We start from the raw sequence: 27,185 nt of genomic DNA on the forward strand, positions 1-27,185 counted from the left end.
CAAAAATTATTTCATCACTTCCTTTCGAAAGCTCCAAATAGGCTAGGCTATTATGGTAAAATAGCAAACTTATATAATATCGAAACGCGAACGCCTGTACCAATGTAATGAGATTCCTGAATTGATCTCTGCCTTGCATGGGGCCACTTACCGACTCCGGCTGAATCCCTCGACACCGACCCCGCGTCCAACTCGGCGGAGTCGACGGTATCATGTCGCTTGACGCTGAGCTGACGACGCTCTCTCTCTCTCTCTCTCTCTCTCTCTCTCTCTCTCTCTCTCTCTCTCTCTCTCTCTCTCTCTCTCCTCTCTCTCTCTCTCTCTCTCTCTCTCTCTCTCTTTCTCTCCTCTCTCCCTCTCTCTCTCTGTCCCTCTCTCTCACTCTCTATGTATCTCTCTCTCTCCTTTCCCTCTCTCTCTCTCTCCCTCTCTCTCTCTCTCTCTCTCTCTCTCTCTCTTCTCTCTCTCTCTCTCTCTCTCTCTCTCCCGGCGCCACCATCTCACTGATTCCGTCGCCAATTAGTCGCCAACCCGTCCCACCCGGCGACCATGCGCTGATATAGGAGCGGCGCCGAGTCGCGCGCTTTTTCCTCCACCGACCCACGCTAAATCGGCGGGAAAATTGACGGCCGCCGCGTGCTCTGAATCGATACGCGGCCAACCCCTCCCCTTTGGCGACGAGTTGTCGGCAAACAATGTAGGACTGATGTTTCTCTGAGCTGGGGTGTGGTGACTCGTGACCCCCTCCCCCACCGCGTCCCTCAGTCTTGTTCCGCTCAGGGGTTGGGACGACTGAAGTAGTGGCGGTTCGACGAAGGGGGAGAAAGAGAAAGAGGGATGCTGGTCAGATCCAGCAGTGGCGCTCTCAGGACAGTCCTGGGGGGAGCTGAAGAGGGGGCGCACGCAGATGGCGAATGACTCCATGGTTGGTGCGGCAGATGACAAGAGTTAGATCAACTCGATCTGAAATGCTCTCAGCCCCAGTGAGTAAGAGAGCAATTGTGGTGGTGAGTTTGGAATCCAACCGGTCGTTTATGGGACATTTTCTGCTGAAATGGCGCCGTTGGATCATAGATCGATAGACAATCGCCAATGTGAGCTCTGCGGCCCGCGCCATGGTATGTACAGATCGACAATAAAGGCTGATGCCCGTGATTTGTGATTAAGCCCTACAGTCGAGCCATAACCAGTTATAACGTTAATTAATTACAGCTACAGGTATTTAATTCTGACCTGCATTGTTGCAAGAGATTAATAGATACAAAGCATAAACAGCATAATTTCATGTTGATGACACATGACTGCAGAACGGCTAGGAGTAAATTTGAGTGAAGGTCATAAATTGAAATGAAAAGAGGTAATGTTGCATAGCTCAGTAACGTCATCTACCCCACCTTGCAGACCCCGCCTTGCAGTGCCGGAAGCGGCTCCCACTCCCTCGCGTCTGCGGTGCTGTCGCGCCGGTTAATTAGAATTCTGGTCAAGTTTTGGGTCTAAGCCCGGCGTCACCCATAGTGCGGCTGACGGAGGCGGTGTCGGCCCGACAGCCGGCGACCTGTCAGCGGACCGCCGCGGTGACAGGCGCCGTCACGGCGGTGACAGGTGCTGCTCAGCCGACACGTCATGGTCCACCCAGAGAGTGATGAGTTCCTGGGAGAGCAGCCCAGGGTCGGGCAGCTGCCCCGTTCGCGTCTTAGTGAGCCAGGACTCACAGGACGAACACGTAGAACTTTGTTTTGCAGATGGGACCGCGCTGAATGAGAACCGTTGATAGTCGTCATTCGTCTGGGTAGAAAAGCAATCATTCGGTGTTTCCGTAACATTTGCAGATTCCGAATCATTTTTACATCCATATTGGGTGAGAGTAGGATATTCGTATTCCATCTCGGGCCTGGCTTCTAGCCGTATTGTTGCCCATCGAGTTGAAGAAATGGTTGGTTTCCGTAATTCCAGAGGGCTGGCAGGATGAAAACGGTGGCTGGCGTGTGTGACCGAGCACTTTTATGTTATGCAGCTGCATTGCAGGACGCAATGGAGCCGTCTGGGCCAGACCGCAGAGCTGTGCCTACTTTTCAATGACACACACTAAGCACAACCACATACCTATCTTCATAAGATATGTAATTATTGCCCATTCTCTTGGCTCATTTCGTTATTGTTGTTCAAGTAAATACTCAGATATTTCTCTAAGTTATTTGTCATCTTTTATGCCAGTCAAACAAATTTTGGATTTTTGATAATTAGAGTCCACTGTAAAGAAATGACCCGTCGCGAACGCAATGAGCTCACTTCCGCTGTAGTTTGAACCTTTTTAAGAAGACGTCGCTTGAAACTTCAGCGATATCATCTTCGGTGACCACTGAGCTGGATCCGATGCTGCTCCGGCCAATAAAACGGCCTTGCGATCCGCAGCATTATCGTAAAGCTCGCGGAGACACTGCCACATCTGATCAGAACTTGCGACGTTTGCAACTATCCTCCTCTGGCAAATAGACGAAAGTCAGATTGACGACGACTTTTGACCCCAGATGACCACTGGAGTGGAATTCTTGTTCTGTCGATTACTTTGAGATGCCAGATAGGACACGAACTGGTGCTCGGGCATTGGACAATGATAGTTATTGACTGACCTCAGTTAGGTTTCAGCTTAATCAATGCTGGGTTGTTGACACACATTTTTATTTATTGAGCATTAAAACGTTCCGCTCGACTCAGGAGCTCGCACGAATCTTTGGCTACAAATAATTATAAAAGACTTTCTTATGTGGCAGTTATACCGCCCACTGTGATCTCCGTGCTGGTCAGCGCACTGGTCATATCCCAAGCTCGATACTGCATCGCAGTGTATGGTGCTGGCACCAGACACAATCTCTCTCGGATACCAAAAAAAAATTAAACTACGCAGTAAAAGTCATTTTCGGCCGCAAAAAGTACGATCATGTCTCCGATTTGATGCCAGTTGCCAGTTGCGCTGGCTCAGCGCGGAGAACCTCGTCACCTACCACTCTCTGTGCCTGCTGCACAAAGTGCGGTGTCACGCCGAGCCGGAGGTGCAGGCGGGTAGTCTGGCCACCGTGGCGGAGGCGCGCGGCCGGGACGCTGCTGTCAGCACGAGGCAGGACACACTTCTGCACGTGCCGCGATCCCGCACGGAGATGGGCAAACGCCGGTTCACCTGCCGAGCGCCGGCTGCCCTCAACTCACTGCCATCGGATTTGCCCCGACTGCCCCCGGGGGCGTTCGGGCAACGCCTACGCAGGCATCTGCTCGAGGAGCGGAGCACTGGTAACTAGTCATCATGAGTGTCTCTCTGTATGTGTTCCCCTTTCATCTTTTCTTGCATTTTATCATCGCCTGTTTTACTGACGACGGGCAGTAATAGCCACATGTTCCAGTGGAATGTCCTAAATAAATTGTCTATTGTCTAATTAATCGTGATAAAAGCAAACGTTTATCGGCTTGCTATTCAAACAATGATTACCAAGTCATTAGCAAGTCATAGGTATTGGGTATACTATCATTTTTCATACCAGAAACTTAGATATATCGCTTCTTCATTATTTGACATCTCATAGTGGCATTGGAGCACGTGTCACCTCTCTTATCATTGGTTTATCACGTGACCTGTTACAATAGTACATGGTAGTGTACGTGTGTCTGTCATCATGGTCACATGTCCCGCACCGTTGTCGCGTGCGGCGACACCCAGTCCCACAGCAGACAGATGATCAAACGACAGACACGGGTCAGTCCTCTGGGGAGTATGTAGATTGTATAACAACTGGACTATGGATTCAATCAAACCACATGGGTGATTATTAAGGGGACGAGGGTTGGTGGGTTGGTCTTTGTTGGGAATTTTGTATTTTCTGCCTAACTGAATCAAAGAGACGCTTTGAAAGATGCGAATGAATAAATGATAGAAGAAACGCATTTATTCCTTAACCCTCGCACGACCAGGCCATTTCTCATAACACGAACGACCGGGGGGGGGGGGGGTTGTTACGACCCCCCCCTGGCGTTTCGAAACGGAAGGTCGTAGAGCTTAGCGGAAAAAACCAACGGATTGCTCTCAACGAGATATCGCGATTGGTGGTATATTTTTTGGTCCTAGGTCAACTGACCTACTTTTGACCGGTCAAAGGTCAAATTTTCGGCAAAATAGACCTTTTTCAACTTTCCGCGGCGATTGCGGCAAAACGGTGAGAGATATCGACTTGAAACCTTCACTATCGTGTTTCTTGATCAATTCTCTATCGTTTGGTATGTATTTCGTTTCCCTAGCTCTAAAAATGGTGCGTTGGGAGCGCCGGAAGTCGGCAAGGTCACAGTCGGCGGCAGAAATTCGAAAAATCAAATTTAAATTTTTCAAATCCGATTGTATTTTTGGATTTTGGAGGTCCATTTGCTCCCTATAGAAGCTAATTTTGTTGCATATTCCCATTGAGGTGACAAGAATTAGCAAAATAGTGGTTCGGGCGCTTTTCAAAAATAGTACCGGACGCTGTTCCTCTTGTGACGTCATAGCTCCGTGACCTGACCTGACCCGGTCAATTTTCTTGCACCACACGATAGCCAATGCTTGCCCCAACATGCATGGGAAGTTTCATCCTGATCCATCAAACAATGTGGGTATCACCGGCAGAAAACCTAGGGATTCGGCGCACACGTTTGGTAACTGTCGGCCGGAGGCTGTACCTCTTATGACGTCATAACTCCGTGACCTGACATGACCCGATCTATTTTTTCGGCAAAAGATGCGCAAAGGTTGCCCCAGAGGGTATTGAAAATTTCAGCCCGCTACGACAAGCCGTTTAGCGTGCACTTCGAAAAAACCTCAGGGGGGGTTGATACAACCCCCCCCCCCTAGGCGTTCTAGGGTTAACAGAATATGCCAAAGACAATTGAAAAAGTTTATCAAAAAAAAAAATAGGCTGTATCGTTCAACATAAAATACGTGGCCACTGGCCTTACTTAGAAAGTGACAAAAAAATGAGTGATAGACCCAATCATCATCTTATGCATCGGTTGACCATCGCACACTTTGCGTGCCCGTCATTTGTCAATTATTTTGTGCACGCCTCATAGCATGCCTTTCTATTTAAACAACACATTTTGATAAACACTCAATGGCGATATAAATTTCCTCAAGCCAATTAAAGTGATGGACACGACACAAGGCAAGAAAGACACGTTGCAGCATAACTGAAAGGTATTAAAACTTATACTTAGCTTGAAGCGGTGAGATAGAGACCACCAATTGAAAGCCAAGCCCGCTTTTTTATAACAGGGCCCGTTGAAATGGTTTTATAACTTCTCTTTAAGCTGTGTTGTATATTGCTGGGGATTAATTATTTCATTGACAGTACCTATCTTTAACAAGGTTTCGGCCGAATTTGGATCGACTACCAGACAAAACTAAAGGATCTTTTGACGACTGAACGTTTTAGTCTCATTCAGAGTATCAATAAAAGACTCTGACAATGGCTAGGCCGTGTGGAGCACTTGGTCTGAAGAAAGCATCTATTCCAATGTACGAGTATGTAGTTAACCAAGCATTTGAAACGTTGTGCTGCACGTAGATTCACATTCGGTACACCATCCCTAATTTACCACATAGCTGAGGGTGTTGAGGGGGAGAACAATACGACTTCTGCCCGAGGAGCCAGAATCTACTGGGTGTTTGCTTGCTGCATGTTGAGACCAGCAGCGGTCTTACGCCTAAGTCAGTGGAGCCTTACGAGTTGAATGTTTGTATTCCGTCAGTTCTTTAAGTTGTTATAAAAGGCAGGCTGACTGTAGTCGCCAAAACTTTGTTTATATTTACTTTTTACAATTAAATCATTTCAGGCGCCGATTGTGTAAAATGCACCTTTCGCACTGCTCCAAGGAACCTCAATTATGAGCACTTTGCTTCTGTAGCCCGAAGCTGAAACGAAGGTTGTTTGTCATCTGATCGGTTCGTATTACTTGCACCTACATGCGTCGTTTTGCTCAGCCACTGCACATTCAGAACAACACACATGCCATCCACCACTCGGTGACAGCAGCGGCGTGTCACCAGCGACGGTCCGTCGTGTGGCACAGCCCCGAGCGGCGGCTATCACCCGTCCAGTGACATATCGTAACCCGCAGCGGCGGCCGCAGCCGACTGATCGGTCCCCGGGGACGACCAGTGGTCACCAGCCGCCGCCGCCGCCACCGCCGCCGCCCCCGCCCCCGCCCGGCCGCCGTCGCCCCGGCGCATCGCTGAAAACAATCGGCCCGACCGCCTATGGAAAATGGTTGTTTGTTCGGCAGCTGGCGTCGGATCTATAGGGATGTCATTATCCGCTCGTGCCGACAGCAGCGGCGGAGGCAGGGTGCGTCGGGAGAGCGATCCCGCCGGACGGGCTAGAGAGTGATCCGACCGCCGGGGCTGCTGATCGGTCACGAGCTGACGACGAGGCAGCTTCCCGAGCGGGACGGAGGTCAGGACACACATGCCGCTGCATCGCTCAGCTACTGTAGAAATGGACGGACAGATATGTGGCTATCGAGCAGTGGAAGATCGGCTCTGTAAAAGTTGAATTCTGCTGGCGCCGAGTTTTTACGATGATGCGTGAAACTGAACAATTTTATTTTGGTTGTCTTTTGCTACAATACCGATAGCGTGGAAGGGTGCAGTGGTCTTGTAGTTGGCGCCTGGCGGCACTGATATATATTTGCATACGTATGGACTGTCTTGACGTGCCATCGATACCAATTGTTTTAATCCATTAAGCCATCAATCATAAACCGGTCTTAGCCTGTATATAGTGTTCCCTTGCATTCGCTCTTTCACCTCTCCTCATTCACCGAGGTTTCATCCGGCCCTGGAGTGGGATCGATCGACTATGCAACAGTCGCTGGCCGGTCCAAATCACAGCTCCGTGATCACGCCGGCTCGCTGTCTAAACTGATCGCCGCCGCCCGCAGATTGGACCAGCGCACAAATTGTGTTTGCCCACCGCCGATTTGACGCGCCGTGTGAACGAGGTTCCGGGCCGCACCCCACCGACGTCGGGCGGTTAAACCGCACCAATGATGTTGATTTGAGATAGGATCGAATGGGGTGAGCTGCGACGAGGAATGAAGTTTCTTTCCGTGTGGTAGTTGGAAGTGGATGTGCTGTTTTGAATGTGTAGAACGTAGATAGTGGCCAATATGTTCCCGTGGATTGTTCTCTATGAAATGAAATTGTGCCTGATCATAAACGGATTATACGTTTTGTCCTGTGTTACTTATCACAGTCCGGCCTTCAATGAGGTCAGACTAATCACATTATATTACACAACCCCAGGAGACTTATGGACAGTCCAACTTTTGTTGTGATAAAGCCAGCGATCCCTTTCGGCCATTACCGGCTGGCCGGGCGGTGACACAATGGTGGCCTGGGTCAGCGGTGGAAGGGCAGTGGTCGTATCGTGGCCGCCGCCGGGCCGTCCAATATCACCGGCTCAGACGGATGGCCGTGCTGCTGGTGGACCGTCTCGGTGGTCTCTGCCGGCAGATAGTCTCTGCTGTGTTACAGTGCAGACGGCAGCGGACAGCGGCGGCCAACCACCGCCGGTGACCTGACCCAGATGGCGCGGAAATATGACCGTCGTCGCATGGGCGTAACCACCGCGCTGGAACGCTGGAAATTCCAGCCCATTTTTGGGATGCTGAAATGCCGCCCCTGGTAGAGGAAGCCTGCAATTGCGGGACTCGCGGACTTCAAAACCAAGAAAAAACGGCACTGCTCGGTCCACTATACGCCTGACCTCAACGTGCCGCTCCTCACTAAAATAACTAGGTGCCCTCTACATGCCGCCCCTCCCAGATGTCCTTCCGCCCCTCCGCACCAGCTTCCCCTCAAGTTCCTCGGAGCTCTCTAAGTGCCGCCCCTCACAGAACCCCGCCGCACTCAATGTGCCGCCCCTCCGCATATAGGTCTATCGCCGTCTGTGCCGCCCTCCCCAGAGTACCTCGGCGCTCTCTATGTGCTGCCCTCGCCACAACTTCCCGCCGCCCTCAATAAGCCGCCCCCCCCCCCCAATGCTCTATCGCCATATGTGCCCCCACCCCCGAAGTGCCTTGGCGCCCTCTATGTGCCGCCCATCACCACAAACCCCGCCGCCTCCAATGTGCCGCCCCTCCCCACACCGCTTTACCACCGTCTGTGCCGCCCTCCATAAACGCCTTGCCGCCCTCCCCAGAGTATCTTGGCGCCCACTACATATGTGCCGCCCCTCGCCACAACACCTCGCCGCCCTCAACAAGCCGCCACTCCCCACAATGCTCTATCGCAGTCGGCGCCACCCTCCCAAGGCACCTTGCCGCCGCTACGTACCGCCCCTCCCCAGACGCCTTTATGCCCTATGTGCCGCCCCTCGCCACAACACCCCCCGCCGCCCTCAACAAGCCGCCACTCCCCACAATGCTCTATCGCAGTCGGCGCCACCCTCCCAAGGCACTTTGCCGCCGCTACGTGCCGCCCCTCCCCAGACGCCGTTCTGCCCTTACACGCCTCCCCTTCCCAGAATGCGTCAAAACGTTTAATGATTCGCCCCTCCCTATAACGCTCCATCGACGTCTGTGCTGCTCTCGTCAGGCGCTGTACCACCTCTCCCCGGAATGCTAGCCCTCGCTGGCCCGGGGGGCGTTTTTCGCCCCTAACCCTGGCGAATATTTGCGATAGCTCAGTCAGGGGTGCTTAAATTGCTGCTGTTTACATATAATAACTACGCATTGACTTCGCGAATAGTGCTGAAACGTCTCCGATAGGCGAACATCGTGCGGACCGGGGGATTCATAATTCCATGGCTAGGTATCACAGTTTGGTTGCTACTCTTAACGTGCGCAAATGAAGGACGTGCGCACGTTTTGGCGGGCTCTGTATGCTGCCCAACACAAAGTGTTACATTTTGGGCTCGATAAGTCTAAGGGATTCGCCTATGCGAATTCAGCCCATGAGAGCGTCAGGTGAGACGCTCTGATCGCAAACAACCATCGAAGTCGCGAAATGGCCCTGTATGATTGCTTGATGTAAACATTCCGAGCCAACAAGTAGTGCCCTGAGCGCGCAGCAAGACTCAAGAGTTAAGCTGAGCACTTGAAAGAGTCCTCGGTCTACTGTGGGGCCCTTGAGTGGGTGAGGTCTTTGGCTGGATCCCGTCCTGCAGGCTCACGCCTGGGATGGGTCCTCTTTAGGCAGGCTCGAAAACTTAGGGGCAATCAGAGGCCGGTGTGGGGCTCTGAGAGTTAAGCGTGACTGCTTAAAAGTTGCGCTTTCAGAAGGCCTGTGCGTTGGGCACCCAAAGACCAGCGTGGTGCCATCGTTTTATCGTTTTATCGTTTCGTTATCGCTGTTAAAAAGCAATTATCGTTATCGTTTTATCGTTTTATCGCTATCGCTGTTAAATTTTTGAATATTTTTATCGTTTATCATTTATCGTTATCGCAAACCTTTCTTATCGTTTTATCGTTATCGCAGGTTCGAAAATTAGTTATCGCGTAAAACACTGAAAATGACCTGACCTCATATGACCTTTAGGAAAAATCCGAGATATACAAGTTGTTAGTCTCCTAATGGATACTAGGTCCTGCAAGTTTCATTTCCCTGTAAAAGCTCCTCTGGCAGTGAGGGCGTTGCGAATTTGCGACATCCTGAAGACCGTGCAGAGGTTCACTTATGACGTCATAGGTCAGTGACCTGATCTGACCCGAAAATGCGGTTGGTGTCAAAAGATCCAGCTTGGATCAAAGGTCAGGTATGCCAAGTTTCAGCTCTCTATCGCCGGCGTGTTCGGAGCTATCGCGAAAAACCCCTATGGGGGGGGGGCGGCACCCGCCCCCCTCCCTCGGCCGGCGAGGTTTAATGCCGCCCCCGGAGGGAGTTATTTCCAGCCCATTTTTTAGGAGTGATTACGCCCCTGCGTCGTCGCCACACCACGAACACTTGACATCGTGTGTGTCATCATGTGTGAATGGATTGCACAATGCTGAGGGCTCAATAGAGTTTTATCACGAATGTGGTCGTTGAGACACCTGATCGGTGAAAAATAATGTTGTAATGTTAAAAACGCTCTCTTCAGATCATCATCACTTGTCTCAAAGCACATTTACCAGATATTGCGGTCGGTTTGATTGCTGTTTTTAATTTGTTTCAGGTGTTCCTGGTCTTCGACTCATCGATTCGCAGTTTCCGAGCCATGTGCTACGAGGCAGTTCATTCAATATCTCCTGTGATTACGACGCCAACGGACAGCAAATCTACCAGGTCAAATGGTACAAGGGCGAACAGGAATTCTACAGATACAACCCAGCAGGGAAGGGAAGGACGTTCGACACACCAGGCGTCAACGTCAATGTGAGTTCGGAATGAGTTTAGCATAGTATTAGGCTGTTGCAATTTGCAAACACTGTAACATACGTGCTTGTTAATGGCAAGGCTGTTTCTATCAAAGGCCAAATCATGACTCACAATTGAGGCTACAAATGGTACAAATGAGATGGTCCGTAAGTTTTGTTTTCTTCGGTGTTATCGATAAATAACAAATCATGCCTTCCGATAGTAAAAGCAAGCACGAATGTTCAGATTATCTCATTCTCATTAATTGAACAAATGATAATTTGAAATGGGAACAGGCAGACATTTAGCTAATCCATCCTTCATGCTCCCATTCTTTCCCTGACTTGATCCCGGGCAACGAGCAGGAGCAATCTTACCATGGTCTGTAGCTACATATCTAATGTGATCACGACGTAAGGCATTTAACTACTCTTTCCTCGACTGCGTCGCGTCATAGCCCTGGCCCTAAGTTGACGCCTCGGAGCCCGTCACTGGGTTGATACACGAATCTCCTCTCAAGCGGGGGCGGTAAAGTGCAGCGTGCCGTGCTCCTCAGTCGGCTCAGGCGCACCTAATCGATCACCTCGGCGGGCTAATGCACGCCCTGCTGGCGGTGATAACTAGCGCCGTAAGCGGCCGGCCCGTCCCGGACGGCACAGATATACCGGGGTGCGGCGACAGGGGCCGGAGGTGGTCAACACATGTGGTGAACGAGGAACGGCGCTTATGTAATCGGCACAGAGCTCTAAACAAATGCCGTTTTTCTTTTCTTTTTTGGGTTTTTAAGTTCTTTTCATATCATTTTAAGAACGTTTTTCGAGATATGCTATGTGTCGCGGAAATCAAAAACAAATAAAATGCGAAGAAAAAACGTCTCCAAATTTCCGTAAATGATTATGTAGTTGTCATTTTCTCATTATTTTTGTCATAGTTTGGTTTGGTTTTGGTTTTCCATTTGTAAAGATTTGCCATCACTATGCGCATTGCCTACCACGCCCTGCCCACGGCACCGTGCCCACCTGACATGTGTTCAATATCTTTCAGGTGGACCGGGCTACCAGTCGCAGTGTCCTGCTGGAGGGCGCCGACAGGGCCACCGAGGGGGTCTACGGCTGCGAGGTCACCGTCGAACAGTCGTTTGACACCGTCATCGCAGCCGGTCAGGTCACTGTTGTGGGTGAGTCGGGTCACTGTTGTGAGTATGTCGTGGCACTGTGCTGGTGTGTCGGGTCACTATTCATGGTATGTTTCCCCCAAAACACATGATCGAGAATTGGACTAGGAATGCTTGGAGCATGCTTTTGAGTTTTGTGTATAGAGCAAAGCGACACCCTTGGGAGAGAACTTACCTCTTAGCTTGAAACGTGCTCCTAGAATCTGAACTTTACTCCTGAGTTCAGCAGAAGCAAGGTTCAATAAACGGACTCCAGTTACTTGCATGGAAGAACGTCCTGTCTACAAACTATTAAAGCCAAATCAGAAAAGTGACAACAATTACATAAAAAAACATACAATGCCCGTATAACGCGGTTATATTTTGTTGCAGATTTGCCTCAGGGAGGTCCGGTGATCAGGGGCCTGTTTCTGGACAGCATGGACGAGGGTGACCGAGTCTGGGTCAACTGCACCTCGTACAGGTCAAGGCCAGCCGCGCAGCTCACTTGGTATATCAACGGTGCTAGGGTGAGTGAAAAGAACTACACAAATGGTGCAGACATGGCGTCGGACCAAGTAGGCATACGCCTACAAACGCACGGGCAAGACACATGCAAGTAGGGTGAGCGTAACAACACTAGCTGAATAGTGGTTACAGGCTGGCAAATATACACCAACCATGAACCAGCTTATAATTATTTCGGATGCTTTATTCGCGACCGAAATGAATTGTTTTGAGCTTGTGACCCATGGAAAGTCATCCGCAACCTTCCTCTCTTGCCTTGCCGCTGGACTAGTTTGCAGCCGGGGTAGGTCATCCAATATTTGCCCTTCAATTATTGTTGCTATATATAAATGTCGTCTCATTAACTCATTAACGACGATAATTCCGTGGGCAAATTTCGGCAGTTTTTCTTGATGCCCTGTGCTTCTACATGCACTAGAAATGCACATACGGTGTATTGAAAAATAAAAATATTTTTAACATATATTTCTGGACTGGCAACTATAGTTGCCACTCGGCGTTGGCGTAGTCAAAAATTGCCGCTATCGTAACTTTTCATTAAACAAATACTAATCGCCGGGATGCATTGAATCTATTTATGTCCCAACTTATCCCACACGAGCCTTAATCCAATTTCCAAACAGAAAAAAGTGGTTACGCCACTTCAATATAAATTTTTAATAAGATAATTACGTCTAAGTAGTGGAATCTACACTATGCCCTATGGTATAAGCCTGTAGCCTGTGCCCAAAGCAGCTGCAGTCCTTGGTATCCAGGAAACACAGTTCATTTATCCATCAATAAGTGTTTTTCTGTACCAAAGCAGATGCTCTTTACCAGTCCTTTTTAACCATTTATCTTGACATGCATAAATAAAATCTGCTCGAAAACAATTCAACAAAGAATGCATATTATCTCATACGTAGTTCTCACCAGATCCCTATTTACTCGTACATGGTTGATGGCAGGTATACCGTCCTATCACAAAACTTTCTACCGGGTATGATACATTTGTAAAAACTCGGGGTACAAAGCAACTCGATTATTCATGCCTATTTGCGAGCACGCTGATTACAGGCCTACCGGAGCCATGGAATTGTATAGTATATTTCTGATTCCCGCATACGTACGTACTTCTGCTGTCCTTACCTAACCAGTAAATCCGTTCGCCTTCGAATGTTTTTTAGACTGTTCGGACGAGAGTCTGGACAAATTGGATCCCTTTCGTGATCACGACTCGAGCACACACTGGCGGTTGTACTTCAGAATAAGAAGGGGGATATGTTGATTGACGAGTAAAAGTGGTGTAAGTACAAGGCGACCACCACTACTTGCACTTGAACACATTCCACGTGTCATAAAAATATAGTTCAATTTCATCTAGTTTAGGACAACTGAACAGGCCCACATCTATCTATATTACTATTTGAGGAGGGCGTAGTTTCTGTCTATTACGAAGGTCGCGACATGGTGCTACGTAGCGCGGGTTACAGATCACACCGTTGCACCTACCGCGCTGAAATTTGCGCAAGTTATAGAACAGGGATTGACAACGTGCCTTTGAGCGGTCTCGGCTCGATCGGATCGATAGCGAGCGCGTGGCGCGTGCCCAAAAAGTGCAAATTCGCGTCATAGACTTTACATGTATAAATCGGCTGGCAAAAACGGGCGAAAATGGCTAAATTTGCCCGACACGGGTCCGTTCCCCGTGCAATATCTCGGTAGCCGTGCGCCCGATCGGCACGGGGAAAACAGCATCGTGTAGAGAATCGAACGGGCAATCGAATAGTGTGCGGTGCAGGGGTGGCACGCGCCACGTGCAAGTGTGAGGGCAATTTCATTTCAAAAAGTGCCATTTTAAACGGATTTTGGAATTTATATTAATTTCAGGTGATCGTCAGACGGAATGAGTTGAAACAGCGCCTATTAGCAATAAAAATGTACCATCGCTCATGGAAAAATTGTGAAAAGCTAATTGATCAAAAACAATGTGGAAAAAATCGCTGAATTAAATGGTATTTGTCCAAAATGTGCCACTAAAAAGTTACACGGGATTTGCTGCTTAACCTGATACGCTTGACAATTGAAAATGCTATCATTAGAAAGAGCATTCAATTCTCTCCAAGATCCAATCATCACGTTTGCATGACAAGCAACAGTATTCTTAAAAATATAAATGTTTTAAACCTCTGCAAAGCGATTTTTAGCGAAAAATATCTACGCCTTTCATTTGTCTGAAAACTACGCACCTCAATTATAAAGCACATTTGGCAGATTCTGAAGTGGAAAGCATGCTTATCAGACACGGGCATCTCGATGCGGTGGATATTTTTCCACAAACCAAAACGTTTAGCCGTCAAAAAGCAATCGACCGAAATGGATAGATAACCCAACCGACACAAGAACAACCGAACACCCGCCGATCGAAAATATCCCTTTTCGCGTTGCGGAGCACGCGGGTCACCCTAGTATTTTCTACCACCTGAATCCCCATTTCCTCGTTTCCAGCTGGCAGTGCCAGGAATCAGCACTGCCCCAAGTCAGGCGATGTCTCGCCTTTGGTTCACAATTTTCATTCAGTCCCATGAGACAACATCAGCTACGTGATCGTAACCTAAAGTTTCGTGTGCTGTTATCCTCGCACGAAACCCAAAGCACAAAGCCGCCTCCACCGTCTCATTCAGCTGAATCACCAGCATCTGCTGTGAAAGTTCAGATAGCAAGCAGCTTCATCGGAATCAATTCGGTATCACGACTGTGTCAAGGTCATAATCGGCGTCAATGGGAGCTCAGCGGAGGAGGTGGGGGAGCTTTCGTTTATGGGTCCCTGTTTGTAAACGTCATACAGCGTCTTTACGATGCTAAAAACTTAATTTGTTGATGCAAATAGGCTTAACAAGCGGCTGCGCCACTTGCTTCGCGACGTAGCCAGAAAATACGCAGCAGCCCGTTTGCTTTCGAATGGTGTTTGATTCATACCGATGAGCCATCTGGAAGCAGATATATAAAGGAATATTCTGATGGCTTAGTTTGATAAAATTTGGGTCATACGGGGTCAAGTCAGGTCAAGTCGGTCATCCCTGGTCACACTGGGTCAGGCCAGGTCACCTTCGGTCAGGCCAGGTCGTATAGGTCACCACGTCACATTGTATCGGCCTGTGCCACACTTCTACTAATTCTACCCATACCACTACTCCTACCACTACCCCTACCACTACCCCTACCACTACCACTACCACTACCCCTACCACTACTCCTATCACTACCCCTACCCCTACTACTACCACTACCCCTACCACTACCCCTACCCCTACCACTACCACTACCCCTACCCCTACCCCTACTACTACAACTACCCCTACCACTACCCCTACTACTACCCCTACCGCTACCCCTACCACTACTACTACTACTACCCCTAACACTACCCCTACCCCTACCCCTACCCCTATCCCTACCCCTACCCCTACCACTACCACTACCCCTACTACTACCCCTACCACTACTACTACCCCTACTACTACCCCTACCACTACTAATACCCCTACCACTACCCCTGCCACTACCCCTACCACTACCCCTACCAATACTACTACCCCTACCACTACCCCTACCACTACCCCTACCCCTACCCCTACCACTACCCCTTCCCCTACTACTACCCCTACCCCTATTACTACCCCTACCACTACCCCTACCACTACCCCTACCACTACCCCTACTACTACCTCTAACACTACCCCTAACACTACCCCTACCCCTAATACTACCACTACCCCTACCGCTACTCCTACCAATACTACTACCACTACACTACTGCCACTACCACTGGGTCATGTGAGGTCACAGACCATCAGATAAACTGATAAACTAAAAAAGAGTTCCTAACCGTGCTCCTACTCGTGTAATTCCATTATTCTTAATCGTATTTGGTTGAAATGGCGCCTTGTGACAAATGTGGCGCATTGCGACAAAAATGGTGCATTTGTAATTGTCGTTTTGCCATGCTTCCTTCCACCGATTTGCACCTTTATCGGACCATATTTGACAAAGCTGTGCAATTTGCGGCAAAAATGGGGCCTTTTGACAAATGTGGCGCATTACGGCAAACGCGGCGCATTTGTGTTAGCGCAGTGAAAACTGTCTTTATTTACCGAAAATCAACACCTTCATTCGCCTCTGTTTATCAAAATAAATAAGCTGTCAATCTGCAAATGAGAGGCACCCGCCGCCGATCGTCATGCATTTTAGTTGCAAAGTTCGTCGAACCCGGCTGCCGATGCCTTGAAGACCGAGCAAATATGGAGAAAATGCACCTTTTTCCAGCGCGTGCCACGTGCGAACCATCCACCCCCGGGATTCGAAACACGACACTGCACGTGCCCGTGACGTCATCAACACCGTGTGCAAATTTCAGCCCCCTCGACCGCACCGTTTGACCTGCGCACGGCGTCAAAGCACCCCTCTGCAAGGTGCAAACAGACAGAGTTTCATTTCACAAATAGTATAGTAGATACCTACGTGCCCCTCCAAATTGAAACACGAGCTGGTCACACGATTTAGCATCATGGCACGGTGCCTGCAGATGAGCATGCCTGAGTTTGGTTATGCATACTGCAAGTGGCGCGACTAACGAACGCTAGGAAAAACCAGCAAAGCATAGTCTTCGACATAGAAAGCGAGAGCGACTCTGGTTTATCCAGAAAGGTGATAGGTGATATCACACGCAGCAGGGTTTGAAAATTCTCGTACCTAAACTTCTCGGATTTCGGTTTGTTATAAATGCATTACTGTGCAATCGTAGGCAATCTTTATCGTATAAATGCCGTTTTAGTTCTCTTTCTTTACAAAGAAAACGAAACAAAATCGGGCAAGTCGGACTCTGTGAGCTATGAATGTCCGTAATGTTTCCTGCATCCGCCAGTGGAGGAACAGGGAAAGAGAGCGAGAGAGAGAGAGAGAGAGAGAGAGAGAGAGAGAGAGAGAGAGAGAGAGAGAGAGAGAGAGAGAGAGAGAGAGAGAGAGAGAGAGAGAGAGAGAGGAAAGAGAAAGCGAGATTGCATCCCATTCCACAAAAATATCTTCAGTAGATGATAAACATAAACAGATTTAACAATGTCGAGAATAGACCAAGAAAACAATGGATGGGGGTAGGGTTCACTATGGTAATGTATAGACATGCATGTATTTTTTAATTAATTTCTGCCTTAATTGTTAATTTATTTGCAAAAGTCCATGTAACTATGTCCCAAGGTATACACGGGGACAGTCTGGTTGAATAACATATGTTTCGTTACAGTATATCCGTAAATACATTTATTTAACTATGAACCGCTCATATTTTTGACTACGCTAACGCCGAGTGGCAACTATAGTTGCCAAGTACAAATCTAGTACAAATAACTACAAATGAGTAGAGTGCTTTCAAGTTTTGAGACACTGGTAGCCTGCCTACATCCTTTCTGGATCAAAATAAGCCGAAAATGCTCGGAAATACCGGACACTCTGGAAAAACAGCGTCGTTTTCTTCGGGACCGTCAAGCCAATATGGCGGCCGTCTCTGCAACGTCTGACTATTTCTTGATTTGTGAAGCATGTTGCGCACAGGACGTGACTAAAACCGTCTGATCATGATGAGAAGGGACTATGCTGATTAGGCATCCCACAAATGCTGTTCTGACGTCATTAACTTGCCTTCAGCAGTAGGTTTTTGTAGATGGCAACTATAGTTGCCACTCGGCGTTAACCCGCGACCTGGTGGGGCGGGGGGGCTATTTTTTGCCCCCCCCTCCAGACTTTTCGATATATCTCCAGAACCACTGCGCCGATCGTCACCAAACTTTCAGTACCCTCCCGGACATCAATTTTACACATTGTGACCAAAAATTTTTCCAAAGGCTATGATAGGTTGGCCGGAAATGACGTCAGAGTGACGTCATGTTCTGCCGTTTTCGACCAAAAAAATGGTTTCGCGGGAAGAGCTGTCAGGCCTATAGCTTTGCAAATACAGAAAAATGATACAGATATAAAAGCTGTAGAATGGACAGGGCTACAAAACTGCTATCTCGGATTTTTGAAATTTTTGGATTTTGACCCCCAAAAATCAAAAAATAGATTTTTTGAATATAATAGCCAAAAAATCCAAAAAGTTTTTTGAACTTCGAAAAAACCGGAATATATGTGATAGTCCTTACCGCCTTCTATCTGCATACCAAATTTGAGATCGATACCTCTTTTTTTGGCCAAGTTATAGCGAAAAAACTGTTCAAAATTGATGACGTCAAATTTTCAAACTCAATTTTCAGCAATTCTAGACCTCGTAGCGCAAAACAAAGACCACCATTAGACTCCCCGTGACGAGCTGCATCGAATCAATACCCATTTTATGCAAAAATATCAACTTTGAAATTTGACCTTTTTTGACCTGACCTTGACCTGACCTTCACCAGAAAGTGACCTAAACCGTACCTGATGGTCTTATAACCAACACCATTGAGTTGGAAATGAAAAACTGGCCATAAAACATGCATCGCATAACCTTAGTAAAGTTGGGTTCATGTGGTGACCCTTGGTGACCTTTGGTGACCTGACCTGTGACCTGACCTGGTATGACCAGTGACCTCTAACAGCAACATATCTACTAGGCAACTGACGCCCTATCGCTGATTCCCGACAAAATGCGTTTTCCTCGGTGTTATAGCGCATTCCCTAGAAGACCCGTGAACGGTGAAACATTTCATCTTTGACCTGACCTGTGACGTCATCGGTGACCCCAAGGTCAATAATATCCCTCGACAAATTTGACAGGCCTTTCGAACGCCGTTTGAATTTTTCGGATCCGTCCAGTAGTTTCGGAGATACGAGGGGGGCAAAAAATAGCCCCCCCACCAGGTCGCGTTATAAACAGACCCCACCAGGGCGCGGGTTAATGAGGGTAGCAGAGATCACACTGTAAGAGCAAGTCACATTTAAACCTGCGCTTTGGCAGAGCTTTCTGGCCGTTTATTCAACGCCTTTAAATTGCAAAGCTTTAAAAAATTAAATTGAAATATTAATCAACTGAACATGTTTTACGCAATTGTCTATGCATTTCGATTATCTAATTTTTATATTTTGCAATTTGAAATCGAAGTTATTGTCATTCTTGATTGCTTTGAATTGATTTGAACCAGCCACGAGCTGCCATTTGCCGTTAGGATGAGAGTGGCTTAGCATAAATGGCTGTTTTGATATGGTTTGTGTAATTGATTTATTGGTCAAACTTTGTCAATAAATAACATCGATGAACTGCTACTCGATGGTGAATGGTAGCGATCGGCGCTCACACAACAATATTAATGGGTATTCTAGTCAATTTAGTCTAATACATATTGGAGTAATCGAAGTACATTAATCAAAACCTGCTTCTATTAGCCATACTTTTTCTTAATGATTATTTAATCTCTATACCTACCCATATAGCCGTTGCTCGTCGAAAACTATACCATTCTGTTTGGGGTAAATTGTGTTCAGGGAGAGTGCACCCTCATCTTTATATCTGGGTGCGTCATTGAACCCTGCCTGATGGAGTGTTTTGAGCCGCTCCTGTTGACCCTCCCCGAGACGCTCACAGGCGGTCGGACAAGCTAAATTATCGATGTAGCCCGTTCAGAAACGACATATGGTTATAACGTATGGCATATTTATTTTCATTATTCCGACTTACCTTTCACATAGTATACGATTTGTTTTTTTTTTCTAGGTGATTGAAGACATTCGGATGAAAAAGTAAATGAGCATTATACATATAGTACCGATCTTCATGTGCTATATCTGACACATGGCAACTGATCAGCTACCACAAGAGCAGGTTATGCCAACTATAGATGCGTTATTTGGGTGAAATACATACAAAAGTCAGACGTTACTTACAGAACCTACACCATGGTACGCCGTTGTCTACTGCCTTGGTCTCCGATAGTCAGGTGGTTTCCCACATCACACACGCTTGTCACCGTCCGTTGGGCTCTGCGTCTCACCTGCTGCGAGCCTAGCTAACCTACTCCCCTGTTCTCAGTGATCTCGCCCCTCCCTCGCCCTCCCAGTTCACACCTCAGCTCACCCGCCATCTGCCTTTTGCCGCTCGACCACAAAGAGCGGCCGAGTCCCGGCGGGGACGCCGCTGACCAGCGGAGAGCGGCCCGCTAATGACCGTCGTCCATTACCCCAATTGGTCGGCGGCCGCTCAGTGGCGGATCATTCGCCGCGACAGCCGAGTCGTTCGGTCAACAGATGACTCGTCAGGTCGCCGGGGAGCAGCCGGCCGGCCGGCCGCCGCGCCGCGCCTGCCGCCGACACGAGCGCGATTGGGCCGCGCCGGGCCCTGAAATATGGCCGCGCATAGGCCCGCTTTGCTAGATCTGCATCGGCGCTGGTATATTTATTGTGGTGTAACAAACACCCTCGTATCGCCAGCCGCGCCATGATTTATGCACTCGGTATATTTGCTTTGTGTACCGATGACTTGCGTGCTGATGGCCTGTTGGCTCTGACGATGGATGAAATGAATACCCAGCAATGGTGTAGCGAATTAGAGGGCGTTTAGCATAAACACAGCACACAAAACCATGAACGAAGTCGCAAAAAGGGGTAGCGATGATTCAAGCTTGTTTCTAAAATGTTCCATCTTCGGTTGGCAACTTAACAAATTATCGTTTGTTAAATGTGCCAACTGCAGCTCGCGTGATCTGCCCGCCATCACTTTGTCACATGAAAACATTTAGACGGCATCAAACCCATCACAGTTTATGAGTGTCACGTAGTGTTTTCTCCTCCTCCCTCCTCTCTCAAATGGAAGGAAACTGGGTGTTCTTCTTAATTCATTTCTTCCCCGATTTTCCAAGTCACACTACCCATAGGAACCCAGTGTCCCAGCGGAAAGCTGTGTCAGTTGTCAGCGCCACATCATCCTGATACTTCACAGTTCCCACAAAGCCGGTTATCGCTAACAATATTCCAGACGTTATTTCTCAGTACCTACCAGTATAACGCCTTTTGGGCGACTAACGGAGCGAGCGAGAGGGTGGGCCTTGCACGTGCGAAATTGCGAGGGGGTACCTCCAACTGACTTGTGCACGGCACCCTACTAACTGGTCTCTAGCGATGTGCCAAATTTGGGCACAATCGGCCCAGCCGTTCTCGAGATCTGGAAGCGGCACCCTGCACGTGCGCACGTGCAAAATGGGTCCCAACTGACTTGTGCACGGCACCCTACTAACCGGTCCCTATCCGTGTACCAAATTTGAGCGCAATCGGTCCAGCCGTTCCCGAGATCTGGAAACGACCCCTGCACGTGCGCACGTGCAGCAGCACCCCAACTCTGGCACATGGATATGCAGTGCCTAGTGGGTGCCTACCTACATGCCAACTTTCAGCGCAATCGGCCAAGTAGTTACCGAGATATTGCAACAATTACAAAACTGACACCTCTTCGTTTTGCACGTGGCACGTGCATAAGGGGTCACCCACATGCATCGGGAATAGTCCAATACTTGGTAGCAGGAATGAAGCTACCCTACAAAAATTACCGCGTGTAAATCGGTCAAGTGGTTGCTGAGATATAAGCCTCGCAAAAGCGTGACCACGGCCGGCCGGCCGGCCGGCCGGCCGCTCATACTCAGAAATTTCCGTTAATCTAAGGAAAGACTACGCTCGCTTCGCTCGCTCCGTAATTACGTGAACACAGCATACCTCCAGAAGAATTATAACAGGCAGTTGCTCTCTTCCTCAGCCGGATGTCAGCCTCCTGCGGCACTACCCAGCGATGGTAGACGAGAACGACCTGCAAACGGTCACACTGGGGCTGGACTTCCGGCTGAGGGGCTCCCACTTCGGCTCCACCGGCCTGGTGATGCTCAAGTGCACCGCCGAGATCGAGACTGTGTTCTACCAGAGCGCCAACGTCCGCATCGTCAGCAGGACCATGGCCATGCGGTCCCCCTTCGGATCAGGTATAAGGGAGAAGTGCTTGAGGAAATCGTCTGTGGGTTGATCGTAGACGTAGTTAAGGATGTGTATGTACTTGTCCGATGGTGATTTGCATTCTTGCTTGGTGTTATGAGTGCATTTAGACCCTTTATGTGATACGGTAGATTTCGTATCAAAGCAAAGATACAAAATCTACCGTATCGCATAAAGGGTCTAAATGCACTCATAACTTCAAGCATTAGGTCATGAAGCGGAGAGATAAAGTAATATCAACATTGTCCGAATAAGATGAAATAATGGCATGACAAGTCAGTTTCCACAAGGAAGTTGACTTGCACTTCTACAATCACGTCGAATTGCTCCATCACTTTCAATCGGCCCTTTTATAAAGTGAAAGATTTATGACTGACTTCAGTTAAGCGGCACTATGCACCTAGAAAAAAAAAACGCTCCAACCTAAAGCTCCATTGACTCACCAAATCTAAATGTCCAAGTAATGAGTAAGCAAGAATGCACCGGCAGCCAACTGGCAATGCTCAGAGGAGTCACCGTGTCCTCAGCCCCCTCCCTGGCCTCCCTAACGTCCGTCCAGGCTCCAATATGGCAGCGGCCATGTGTCTGAGTGGACAGCTCGAATCTGTCTGGTCGTCGCGCGGATGGACGGAGGCTGAGATATGACGCGGTGCCAATACTGACGCCCCGGCGGCGATGGGCGCACATTTGTCAGACAGAGGCGGCTGGGCGCTATATGGGACAGCGCGCCACCGCAGGCCGCCACCGGGTGGTGTCCGAGGCCGGGGGGTCACCAGCTGCTGCCTGAGCGAACAGCTGCTGTCCGAAGGGGCAGCTGTGGACAGCTGTTGTCCGAATGGGTAGCTGCTGCCTACAGTTCGAGCGAACAATTGTCCAAGCAGTAGGTAACTGGCTGTGGTTGTGTGGCCGGCTGGCTACCACCACGCTCGCTGGACTCTCCATGGCTGTTTCCCATTTTGTGCCCTAAAGAACATCCTGTTGACCCTGAAGTAAGTTGTATCTAAACAGAGTCGTAAAAGTTTTATGAGGTCTGTGGCCTCTAGTGCTGTTGCCGCTTTAACCTTGCTGCCCTTGTCCAAAAACTCTCCTTCTACATAGTCTTTGGCATGCTACTTCGCATGCCGCCTCTGTCGGTTCAGATGTGAACAGAGCTTTGACATCAGATGGTATCATTGCCTTATCGTCAGCGAGTGTAGCCGCACGTAAACGCTCTATAAAACCTGACATGATGCTCAGAACTGCCCACAAGAGAAGATAGGATGCTAGTTAAATGTTTGGACAGCGCGTGCGTTACGCTGCTTACACTGTAAACTCATTTCATGTGTAGCATATATATATGCTACACATGATGGGTCGTAGCGGTGCTACCTGCTTAGTGCTTATGCACCGTCGGATAGCCCAATAAGGCAATGGCGGTTGGGTCCAACGGGTACAGCTTCAGATACGTTTTCATGTCTACTTTGCGCTGTTGCTCTAAAGTCTAAACCCTTTAGTGCCCTCTCACCTCTCGTATTTCAATGAAGATCACAACTTTAACGAATAGTGATTGCTCATTACTGAAAACTCCAACCTTTGGATACACCCCGGACAGATGAACCACTCGCTTATCTCCATCCTCCCGTCCCCGGCCACGGCTCCTATCCACCGGTTTCCTCCTTCAGATCGTGCAAAGAAATTTAAAGACAAGAAAAATAAGGTGTGTTACAAAACCATTGACAATGACATAAGAAAACATCATACAATGACACCCATCACCAGTTTCTTATCCATGTGGGATGACAAAATGTGGCCATCGCACATCAGTCGTCATCGCCCGAGGAGTCGCTGCCACTTGGCATCGGAGATTCTTCTTCCGGTGATGATTCATCTAACGATGGTGTTTCACTCTTGTTTCTCTTAGAGCGCAAACAGAGCACTGCACAGCATGCACCTAAGATCAGCAGCAGGAGCAGTCCATAGAAGGCGATCGACATCTCGTCACCCTCATCGAGTTTCAGTTTGGACGCTCCCGCGGCGTCGGTCCCTACCACGGTGGTGTTTCCGTCGGCGGTGCCTGTCCCTGTGGTGTTCGTTGAATCTTTTCCGTCATTGTTTGGCAGCACCTTCAGCTTACTCTGCGGCCTCGTGACGAACCGCACGTTAAACTGAAGCATCTCGATCATGTATTTGGTGAGCTCGGCGGATTGCAGCCACTGGCCCTGCTTCCCGATGATGACGATGCCGATGACGTTCGTCTTGGCCCGCAGCATGAGCGCGTTGGACTTGGGCTCGTTGGTGACGAAGGTTGAAGAGCACTCTGTTCGAATCTTGCCTTGTTCAAAATTGCCCCAGTAGAAACGCATGCCATAAATGCAGTCCTCATTAGATATGTGCTCCAAAATGTCAGAAAACTTGTGTCCACTCAGCTTGACCTGGGTTACTGTTCCTGTCTCAAATACGCTGACAGTGGCTGTGGTAGTTTTATCCGGCCCCTTCAGATACATAGTAGCATATTGGTAAAATTTGAATACTGCGGTACCATAGTTCTTGTTTTCCAAGTGCATGCCTTTATTCTTGAAATTGTACTGACCGTCGCCGTCTACTTCAATCATCGCTTTGGCTTTGTCTTGTGGAGGGAACATGGCGCCCTCCACTCCACCCCAAAGTCCGGCTATCATCCGTTCACACAGTGATCCTGTGAATCCCTGCGGGCAGTGGCAGGTGCAACTCTTCTGTACGAAGCCGAAATTTTTGCATTTTGGTGTTGAGGTACATGAGGCTGACCATTTTTTAATACATCCATATATGGTGTTTATCAAGTAAAGGTCCAGGCTAGACGGAGGATACCCGGCGGAAGGCGCATAATCAAGTATGTACTGATACCGGGGGTCTTTTGTAACGAATGCCGCCCGAGAATCTTCATCAGAATAGTCTGCTTCCCCGCTACCCATGGCTGAGAAATAGTCGTATGGCATAGGTGCACTCGTCTGAAAGCCGTCTGCGTCACATTTACGGCCTTGTAACCATCTGGTTTTCAGAGAGGTATCCGGTGACTCCGGGCTGCCCAAAGTAACCTCGTAATTGTGATAATTAACTGTTACAAATTTATCACGATCAGCTCGGCCTACAAGCTCCGCAAAGCCTAAGGCATGGCCAAACTGTTTGGTTATTTGCCATTTGTCGCAGACTGGTCCAACTATTAGCATCTGGTTGCCCTTTCGCACTGGGAATAGATTACCTACTGAGGAAGCACAATGATTCTTACCATCATTCGTTAAGCATATGGCGCCGTGAGAGACTCGTCTTACACATCCGCTGTCGGTCATCCTGGTGAACTTGAGGCATGTGTGATCGGTCCAGGATTTAATTGACTCTGGCACCAAATTTCCCTGTTGGATTCTGTTTTTGGTGTCAAAATAGTAGAAAACCTCGGCATTTCCGTGGCCGTCTATCCAGAGCTGCTTCGTGGCGACTGCAATTGTCGGACTGCGCTCCATTGCGTGAGCCAGCTCCGGTAATACCATCGCAGCTGGATAGAGGATGTCTCCAAGTCGGGCCCATGGCACACCACCCGGGTTTTCGACAACAGCATAGCCATGCTTTCTCAACAGATAGGATATTTCTGCGTTAGTAAAATTTATGAACGACCCAAAGAGAGACTTTGTAGTTTCACTGCCGGATAGGGTTACGAATCCCTTCAATAAAGATATTATGTAAACTATCTGAATTAAGTATTGAAACAGAGACAAAGTCATAGTTTGAAAAATGGTTGGAAGTAGTTTTGGTCGTTTTGGTTGGAAGAGAAAGTTAGAGTAGTACCTTTTACAGGTAAAATGATAATCCTTGATCTTACGTCACCTGCATTACTTGATTGGCACTCCCACAGAAGAAAAGTTTCTATGTAAGTACCTATGTACCCCACTCAGATAAGTACAGGGGTGATGCAACGCGCCAAAGCAGTCAAGTTTATTCCCTTTTGTTTCAGGAAGTACATACCGTCCTCTGGTACTACAAATCGTCCTGGCTGCCCTCGCTTCATGCTTCCTCTGGCTGCATGACGGCTGAAGGCTGTCATCTCACCCACGCGATAAAGCCGAGGGCAACAAAGCACGATGGAGCGGGTGACGTCTTCGACTCGGACAAGGCTATCTGAGGCGATCGAAGAAGTCCGTTTTAGAGCTGTAGAGAGAGGGCGTGGGACAGCCGTCTGCTGCCCGGATCAGCTTGCCTTCGATGGAGGCTCGCAAAGTTACAGTAGAAAGTAGAAAACTGGACACGCTCTGTATGTACTGCATGCTGTACATATATGGATCGGATGTCAGTTGCTGTAAGGTGGGGATTGATGCGGGTCTGTCAGTGGGACGATGTACAAGTGTACGCGTTCCCTCGATACTTCTCAACTGAATCAATATTGTGAGCTTGTTTGTGTGAACCATGTTTGTGTACTTTGGCTGTCGGTGTTGCTTCAGGGAGGGTTCGTTGTATGTCATGTGAACGGCGCCTAATGTTATTGGTGCCCTTGAAACTCGTTCGTAATGATCTCATCACTGTATAGTGGGGCATAGTGGGGCAGTCTCGCTTTGCATTGCATAGTGGGGCAAATGCCGGGTCTATGGAGGCGTTGTGAGAAACGAACTGGACCAGACGAATCGCTTCAAATCGAATCGAAATGCTGAGTTGGCAAGACGAAGAGTCCTGACGGCAGTGAGATATCTCGCCTAGTTTCAAGTCTATGAACCTTGGTCATAAGAGCATAAGAGGCATTTGGGACTCGTGATGGAAGTGTGAGCTCAGGAGTGCGTGTGTGTGTGTGTTCAATGAGTTTTGATGGTCTGGGCGATATACCTAAAGGACGTGGGTGTGTGCAAGTTCGTCCTGATTTAAATGTTTTGTGTATGTAATATTATGGAATTTCAATGCATACATTTTGTGAAGTGAGTTATATTGGCTTTATATTGAAGTAGTGCAATTATATTGAAGCTGTTGTTGCTAACTATACGTCATCAAAACCCGTTAGTTTTCGGCATCAATAACTAATTGAATTAATTTATGTTCTAGGGCTTCAAATCTTGCCAATTTTTTCTCATGGTGTTTTGATTGAAGCATTATTTTTGCGATGTACCGGCGGAACGGCGTGGGTTCGCCAGCAGCAGGGCTGAAATTCACAGCTGTGGAGACCCGGCGAGCTGAACG

At 48.5% G+C, this 27,185-nt stretch overlaps 1 protein-coding gene across 1 annotated transcript; it reads left to right on the forward strand.

Moving 5' to 3' along the window:
- Positions 1-2,980: 2,980 nt before the first annotated feature.
- LOC122375969 lies at positions 2,981-26,925 on the forward strand (the record flags this gene model as incomplete). Its single annotated transcript, XM_043355587.1, has 6 exons — positions 2,981-3,285; positions 10,173-10,372; positions 11,399-11,531; positions 11,901-12,037; positions 21,784-22,003; positions 25,978-26,925. Coding segments are annotated over 6 exons (1,075 nt in total), but the record flags the coding sequence as incomplete, so codon positions are not given.
- Positions 26,926-27,185: the final 260 nt, after the last annotated feature.

This window comes from Amphibalanus amphitrite, unplaced genomic scaffold (assembly GCF_019059575.1).
Source record: "Amphibalanus amphitrite isolate SeventyFive unplaced genomic scaffold, NRLGWU_Aamphi_draft 001972F_arrow, whole genome shotgun sequence".
Lineage (NCBI taxonomy): Eukaryota > Metazoa > Arthropoda > Thecostraca > Balanomorpha > Balanidae > Amphibalanus > Amphibalanus amphitrite.